The sequence below is a fragment of the Vicia villosa genome, linkage group LG1 (genome assembly GCF_029867415.1).
Source record: "Vicia villosa cultivar HV-30 ecotype Madison, WI linkage group LG1, Vvil1.0, whole genome shotgun sequence".
NCBI lineage: Eukaryota > Viridiplantae > Streptophyta > Magnoliopsida > Fabales > Fabaceae > Vicia > Vicia villosa.
In genome coordinates this window covers 59,496,526-59,504,960 of record NC_081180.1, presented here as the reverse complement: position 1 = coordinate 59,504,960, position 8,435 = coordinate 59,496,526, and the positions used below count along the sequence as shown (strand labels likewise).

The window sequence follows — 8,435 nt, the reverse complement described above, 5'->3', positions numbered from 1 at the left end:
AGCTTAATCTTTTTTTTAACAGACAATTTGTATCTAGCAGCGTTCGAACTGAGACCTTGAAAGAAACACACTCTCAAGATCCAAACATTTCACCGCTAGACCAGACACGAAAAGGAAAAAAAAAACCTTAGTATCAAACATTATATCTTTTAATTTAACAAGTACATTCAATTAATTATACTACTTTTTGGTTACATTCAATTACTATTTTAATAAATGCCATTAAAGAAGGGCAAAATAATATACTTTAATAAGAATAAAAAAGTAGAATATTTTGAGAGGTTTAGTCCAAAAACAAAATGAAGAGACACAGCTTGGTTCCCTCGGTCAGTCGGTCGAATAGAACACATGCGTCTCATTCTTTCTCTTCCCTTTAACAAACTCATTCGGATTAATTCAACTTTTCCCAATTTTCATCACTGCCCAGTTATCAGGTACACATTTACCCATCGATTCATCTTTAATTTTCGATCTTCTGTTAACAAAAATTCCAATTTTTGCATTTGTTTGTTAGAATTATAGTCTGTTATTTCCCTTCCCACTTGAATGCATGCGGTTCTACTTTATGTTAGGTTGATTGTTTATTGTAACTGTATTTATGATTCTCTTGTTCAATGTAATGGGTTAGGTTAAAGTGAAAAACTTTTCCTTTTGATAATGTTATGATTCTCAAATTATTATCGGAGTCGATGTGTTTGTGTTAATGTCATTTTATTGGTTTAAGAAATTAGCATCTCTAATTCTCTAGATTTTGCATTTTGATGCAATGCATAATTCTAAACTTTTCTAGGCTGTTGGTGGCTGGAATTTGCAGATACATGCATTAAACCCTCGTATTGACTCCGATAATAATTTGAGAAAATGGAAGTAATTGAAAGTAACTACATGCGTTAGTGTCGTATCGGTGTCGGTATGTGTTAGCCTGTTAGGCATGTCTTCAATCCAGTGTTAGATGCTATATAGTTGAGGTGTTAGTGGATGAGTTGGGCATGTGGAGAGAAGACCAGTAAATTTCGTGATAAGGAGAGTATATCAAATAGAGAGAAGTCAAACAACTAGAGGTAGAAGAAGACCTAGAAAAATTATAAGAGAAGTTATTAAGAAAGATTTTGAGATTAGCGATTTGGATAGAAGTATGGTCCTGAACAGAACATTATGACGTAAGTTGATCCATGTAGCCGTCTCCACTTAGTGGGATAAGGCTTGGTTGTTGTTGTGAGGTGTTAGGGGATGAGACTGAATTGAATTTGGAACTAAGGTCAATATTTGGACCATGGAGTGTAGTAGAATTAATTGCATCAAGAAAAAATGATAAAAAGAAGAAGAGAGAGAAAAATATTAGAGAGATATAGAGAGAAAAGTGTGAAGGAGATAATTGGAGAGAAGAAATTGAAGGAGAGGATCCAAGTCCCAATATTTGGGATGATTTATATTTATTTAAATGTATTTTACTGGTTACTGTAAAGTGTAAACACAGAATAATCACATTTTGATATTTTTTGTTTATTTTTTTTATGTTATTTGTTGGTCAACAATTAACGGTAAATTTTTTTTTTTACGCAAAGATGCACATGTAGAAAAGGGACGCATTGAAAGTCCAAGGTTTCCTCTAACGTAGAAGCAGAGATTAAAGTGTCACGAAAAAGGTGCCAGCTTTCCTTCCATGGGTGCTCCTAAGCAGAAATGGACTGCAGAAGAAGAAGCGGCGCTAAAAGCTGGAGTACACAAACATGGGTCAGGAAAATGGCGCACTATACTTACTGATCCTGATTTTGGTGCCATTTTGCGTACTCGTTCGAATGTAGATCTCAAGGTAAGTCATTTCAACATTCTAGCAGGTTCCTGGAAGCATCACAAATAGAGTTTTATTGTTCTTTCAGGCTGGGAATGTTAAAATTGAACTATCCAAATAATCATGTGTATTGTATCATAAGCGAAAGATATAACAATAGGTCATTTTTCTTTAAACAAATTGACAAAACTATTTCATACCTTTGGTGTACTAGTTTGTATGCTTTGAACTGTTAACAGGATAAATGGAGGAATATAAGTGTCACAGCAATATGGGGATCCCGGCAGAAGGCAAAGCTTGCCCTTAAAAAGAACCTTCCAGCCCCCAAAATTGATAATAATCAACCGGCCTTGAGTAAAGTAGTTCAACGTGAAGACTTTCTTGATATTAAGCCTCTAACAATATCTAGTGGAGCATTGCAATCTTCTAATTTAAAAGAACAAGTATCAAGGTTCGAGAAATTTCAAATAAATATATGCGCCATTTATTATCCAGAGAAAATAAATTATCTGCATGACTGTGGTGCTTGGTTGTGTAATTTTGTTCTAGTATATCAAGCTGTGAGTTAGTTTACCAGTTTTTCATAAATGAATAGAGAAAAGCCTAATTTACATAAAAAATTTTGTTATTTTCTATTTGATTTATCTAGTTATCCTTCATTTTTATAGTTCCTATGCGAGGTATCCACTATCCGGTGGTCCTTCATTTGTGCAGTACCTCGTAGCATTTTTGCTGTAAGCATATTGAAGATATATTGAAAAAAAGGTTTATTATTACATATATTGAGTAAGAAAAGGAATGAAGAAGTGTTGTTGATGGCAGATGACAGTCCATGGTGGAGAGCCAAAATCCCGTCATACTGACCGCTTTACGGCGCCGTTATAGCGGAAAAACCCGCAATATTGGCCCAATATTTACTATTGCGGCGAGCCCAAAAACCGCCATGTATATCCGCCATAGTGACCATGGCGCCGCTATTTGATAACACTAATGAAAAGATCATATGCTTAACAATCTATCTTTTGATATACGGAAAGAATTCTCAAAACTTGCCAGGAATGAATAAACAAGAGAATGATTCTAACTAGAAAGAAGATTGATTAACAAAATTGAGAAAAGAAGATATGATTGATACTAACTTATCAACTTAGTAACAAACTTCTAATTAACTTCTTAACTCCAATCATTACAAACTCACCTTTATTTTAATTCCTAACATATACATTGATAACTATGCGATGATAGTTCACTGCCTTTGGATGAAGTGATTTGACTTTACTTTTATATATCTATTCATGTACTTCTTATATGATTTTGATAAGAACTGATTTATGCATAGGTTATACTCTCTGTTATGGATAGTTGATAATAGCTTTCTTTTGATCTCTTTTCTGTTAACGACATCCCATCTTAAGCTGAAATGTTGAAATCGTGAGCAATACTTTTGAATTTCAGAAGTAATACGTTTCTCAATGATGGCAATTTGGGGGATAATCATGTACTAGAGGCTATTGTCAATATGAAGGATCCAAAGGGTTCTGACAAGGCTGCCATTGCTTCTTACATAGAGGTATTTCTACTTCACTCATGGTTTTAAACTCTAAACATCAGAAGAAACAAATTGTCATTAAAAAAACTTAGTGCCATAAAAGACTACCACAGTTCCTGCTTTTGTGATGGCCTCTCTACTCATGGATTATTTTATATGAAGACTTAGCAGAAAAGAAAATTTATTTGCCCTTGCTGTAACAAACAATTTCCTTTTTGCATTTATCAGCTGATTATGTTTTTCTGTTCCAAAATAGATGTAATTATATATCACCCTTTGTGATTGCTCTCTCAAGCATTAGAAATCTTTGAAACTTACTGTAAATATTTCTCTTCGGTTCCACAAAGAGCTATATATTTTAGGTTAAATTATTGTGTAGATCCTTATAGTTTTATTAAAATTTTAAATATATCCCTAAATTTTTTTTAATGGAACCCTAATAGTTTCAGTTTTTGTAAAGGAGTCCTTATCATCCAACATACCATAGGCATACTACCATGCATAGGCTGCAAATCTTGTCCCCATCATTGCATCCAAAGTAATTACGAAACTTTTCATCTATTTAGGAAAAATATCAGTGTCCACCAGATCTTAAAATGTTATTGTCAACAAAACTGCAGCATATGGTGACAAGTGGCAAAATAGTCCAGGTAATTTTATAATCAGTTACTTCTGTAGCTAGGCACATCAAGTGTTTCATCGATGGCTGAAGTTCTTAAATAACTTATTTGATCTTGCTGGTAGTAATGAAAAGAAAATGGTTGACAAAAAGAAATAAATTGGTTATAAGATTATGTATGGATTGGATCATAGATGGAAAGTTTGTAGTGGAACCCGAAACTTTAATGTTATCAGTGCTTATGAACTTAAATGAGACTTGAAGAACACCTTAAACTAAAATTTTAGAAGGATTTGGAAGACTTAATTCAAGAAATACCTCTAGAAGAAAAGATTTTTCTGGGAGGAAATCTAAATGGCATGTATGGAGTGTGCCAAAAGGTTTTGAGGGCTTGCATGGGGTCTGGCCTCAGGGAGGTGAATATGGAAGGTAAATCCATTTGAAGTTTTTCGTTGACTTTTGATCGTAAAGAGAGTATAATTTTATCACATACAAGAGTGGGGGTATGTTCTCAAAAATAGATTTTTTTTCTTATTAGGAAATCAGACAGAAAAGTTTGCTTGGAATGTAAAGTCATACCTAGAGAGAGTTGGGATATCTAGCGAAGAGTATAAGTAATGGATATAAGGGTTAGGAGGAGACTTAAGAGAAGAAGCCAAAATAGGGACCGATAGATCAAATGGTGGCATTTGAAGGGTGAAAAACAAATGATCGTCCAACACTAGGTTTAGAGCGAGGTTTCTCAGAGCCCCAAGGAAGTGTAAACCTTATATTGGATAAGGTGACAAAGAATTAAAAAAGTAGTAAAGAAGACGTTAGGAGAATCAAAAGGTTTTAGACCTAGGGGTAAAAAATCTTGTTGGTAGAACAAAAGTATGCGTTAAAATAAAAAGGGAACACTTTAAAGCATGGGTTTTAGACCTAGGTGTAAAAAAGTTGGAAACATATAAGAAAGCTAAGAGACCAAAAAGGCGGTAGGTGGTAGGCGGAGCAAGAAATAAAGCTTTTGATGGGTTATGTCTATCCCTCTGCCTAACCATAAAGGTTCATTCATTGTTCTAACACAATGCATACCATTCACGAACATCACTATTATAGCAAGGCATAACCAACCTATCAACTAAAAATTCCTAACTCACTCTTTATTTATCATATATCCTTACCACACTCATTAAATAATACTTTCTTTTTCCTAATGACCTCTATTTGGTCTTTATTAATACTCACCCCTTTAAATACAGCCTTGTCCTCAAAGGTGGAGTTTGCATCCACCAAAACTTTTCTCTATCAAATACAAAATAGAGCAATCCATGAAAAGTGGAGAAAAATTTTCAACAGGCTTCACTAACACCAATTTCCATAGGGAAATTAAATTTTCTTTAGTATTATCTCATAAAAAAAAGACGAATATCAAGACTTCCTGTTGAAATAAAGTACAAAGTTTCCTTTAGTTCCACACTCCCATATTATGGCATTCCACAAAGCAAGGTCATACGACTTTGCTCCAATTTGAATACAAGTCCCATTTGTCCAATAAACATGCTCATATTTCACATATCTCTCTTCCATGTTTGTGTTCTCTTCTCTCTTTTCTTTCGCGGACTCGCTCAGATCCGTTGGTTTTGGTGGTGGTGGTATAGAAGTAACCGGATTTTGTGTTACAGTGTTCTTCCTATTTGTCACTCCGTTGATGATCTTTGTTAGACCTGACAGGGGTGGTTTTGACGGTTTCTCCTTCGGAAAACCGTTTGCAACATCATCATTGTCAATTGTTTCCATCTGACAGTGGTGGTTTTGACGGTTTTTCCGTATATCCGTTTGCAGAAGAGGTGGTTTTGGCGGTTTCTCTTTCACAAAATTGTTTGCAGCATCACCATTTTCAAATATTTTTGCATCTAACAGGGGTGGTTTTGACAGTTTCTCCTTCGCAAAACCGTTTGCAGCATCAGCATTTTCAATTTTTTTCTCCATCTAGAAGAGGGTTTTGACGGTTTCTCCTTCACTCCACCTTCAAACTCATGATTCTTTGCTTTCCCTTTGTCCTTCTACATTGTCAAATTGGATTTTGAAATCACATCTTCCACATAAGATGATGAATGAACACCTCTTGAGGAATGCCGATGTAACAGTTTGACGAACTCAATCCTTATGATTTGCCGGCATTCCTCCAGTGTTTGCTGGACAGAGTTCTCCACCGCATCTAAACATGGAAAAATTTGTGGTATCATGACTTCACTGGCTTCATTGGATAATCCGGTAGGTCGGACCATCGATGGAACTCGCAAAGCAAAGCTCCTCAGAGGAGATAACTCCATCTGCCTAACCATAAAGGTTCATTCAATATTCTAACATAATGCGTGCCATTCAATATTCTAACACGAGAATAAAACAGAAGAGACAGAGATGAGAATGTTGTGTTGGATGCATGGTAAGACTAGACAAAATAAGATTAGATAGCACATCATTATAAAGAGTTAGGATAATGCCTATCATAGAAAAGACGGTGGAAACTAGACTTAGGTGGTTTGACCATGTAGAAAGAAGATTAAATGGAGGATAGTTGCACAAATCTATGGGTAGTCAAATCACATAGTTGCATAAATCATCTGGTAGTCAAATCACTAGTAAGATTATAAGAGGAATTATTAAAAAAGATTTAGAGATTAATAAGTTGGATGGAGATATGATAGTCATATCACTAGTAAGATTATAAGAGGAATTATTAAAAAAGATTTAGAGATTAATTAGTTGGATAGATATATGATATATGATAGAACGTTATGGTGTCGTTTGATCCATGTATCCGGGCCCTATTTAGAGATTAATAAGTTGGATGGAGATATGATAGTCAAATCACTAGTAAGATTATAAGAGGAATTATTAAAAAAGATTTAGAGATTAATTAGTTGGATAGATATATGATATATGATAGAACGTTATGGTGTCGTTTGATCCATGTATCCGGGCCCTATTTAGTGGGATAATTGTTGTTGTATAATGTATAGATGTAAATAGATGTGTGTTTTCTTTTCGTAGAAACAACTTGATATCAGCCATTTCTTTAGTAAGAGAGATAGTACCATAGCAACTTGGCATGCAATCAAATTTTATATGAGTTTATTCTGCCAATGACATATATGTTGACAGGAAAAGCACAAGTACAAGATTATGCCAAGCCCAACAGTCTCTGAGAAAAGAAGAAGCTCTTCCTTGATGCTCATAGAAGCAAGGCCCAAAGATTCTCTAGAAGTGGAGAAGAGTGGTGCTGTCAACATCCTTTCAAGATCTCAAATTGACGAAGAGCTATCAAAAGTGAGGAGCATGACAGCTCAAGAGGCGGCAGCTGCAGCTGCAAAAGCAGTTGCAGAGGCCGAAGTTGCCATTGCACAGGCTGAGGCAGCAGCTAGAGAGGCAGAGGCTGCAGAAGCTGAAGCTGAGGCTGCTCAAGTCTTTGCAAAAGCAGCGAAGAAGGCACTTAAATGCAAAATGCTTCATATTTGGTAGCTTCCTCAATCCATCACTCCTTTAGAATCTTCACATACTTGTATATTTTAATTTAACCATTGCTGCATTTTTCTGATGCCTTTACAGAAGGATTTGTTAGTTCTTAGTTTAGTTTAATTAATCTGAGAATTATGCAGATGCCAGGGACTTTAGGTATTCATCATCGGCCGAGTTGGTTTGAGATAATGGTTCAACTGCTATGCCTACTGCCAATTTTTGTCGTAGCTGTACATAACTTTCGGCTTGTAAATCTGGAATATGCTGAACAATTCTTGAAACATTTTATCAGGAGTTAGTGATAGCTTTTATTTCATTTTTTCCTTTTTATTCTTAAGGAAGACAATGAGGAATGTTACAAAGTACTAAAGAAGAGTATTGTAATGGAATATCAACATAGACATCTCATTTGGACTAGATGAAAGATATCAATTTTTTTGTAGTGCTGTAATAGCAATTTGGATTGTCATTGACATGCAGGCCAATTTACATTGCTTGTTCTAAGACATTGTTACATCACTTTTCATTATTATGACCTGTTTTTGAGGCTTGTCACAAAATCATCTGTTTTTGAGGCATTTGCTTGGTAAAATTTTATAAGATAGTCCATAATTCTTGAACAAGTTAGATATATTGAGGAATCGTTGCTCATATCTGGTCCATGGGAGGGAATTTATGACTATTCTATGCAAATGTTATTTGGTTTCGCTTAGTTTCCTTTTCATTTTAGTTGTTTTTAAAGTTATTCATATATTCTTTAATTATTTATTATTTATTTCTCTCGATACAATAAATATATTGATAAAACAATAACTTATGTTTTATTGAATTTTCAAAAAGGGAAATAAATAAGAATATAACTTCTTGTATAAAAGCAATAGTTAAAAGAAGCAGAGATAATTAGTGATGGTTAAAAATAACAAGATAATAGAGTTAGATACTCATAGCGCAAAGATCATAGGACCTATGAATGA

At 34.6% G+C, this 8,435-nt stretch overlaps 1 protein-coding gene across 2 annotated transcripts; it reads left to right on the top strand.

Annotated features, from left to right (window-relative positions):
* The first annotated feature begins 279 nt into the window (after positions 1–279).
* On the top strand, positions 280–8,331 carry LOC131638969 (telomere repeat-binding factor 2-like). Of its 2 annotated transcripts, XM_058909496.1 has the most exons (7): positions 280–434; positions 1,566–1,813; positions 2,032–2,243; positions 3,248–3,362; positions 3,908–3,991; positions 7,108–7,460; positions 7,602–8,331. In XM_058909496.1, coding segments are annotated over exons 2-7 (915 nt in total). In that variant the 5' UTR covers positions 280–434; positions 1,566–1,663; the 3' UTR covers positions 7,603–8,331. The 2 variants fall into 2 exon arrangements, with proteins under 2 accessions (XP_058765479.1, XP_058765485.1); XM_058909502.1 differs by lacking the exon at positions 3,908–3,991.
* The last annotated feature ends 104 nt before the right edge of the window (positions 8,332–8,435 follow it).

Bases quoted from the DNA above. Each gene is read 5' to 3' on its own strand.
- LOC131638969 (XM_058909496.1), top strand. From the start codon at position 1,664: ATGGGTGCTCCTAAGCAGAAATGGACTGCAGAAGAAGAAGCGGCGCTA. The intron at 1,814-2,031 runs GTAAGTCATTTC...AACTGTTAACAG, and splicing joins GTTCGAATGTAGATCTCAAG to GATAAATGGAGGAATATAAG. The intron at 2,244-3,247 runs GTTCGAGAAATT...TTTGAATTTCAG, and splicing joins TTAAAAGAACAAGTATCAAG to AAGTAATACGTTTCTCAATG.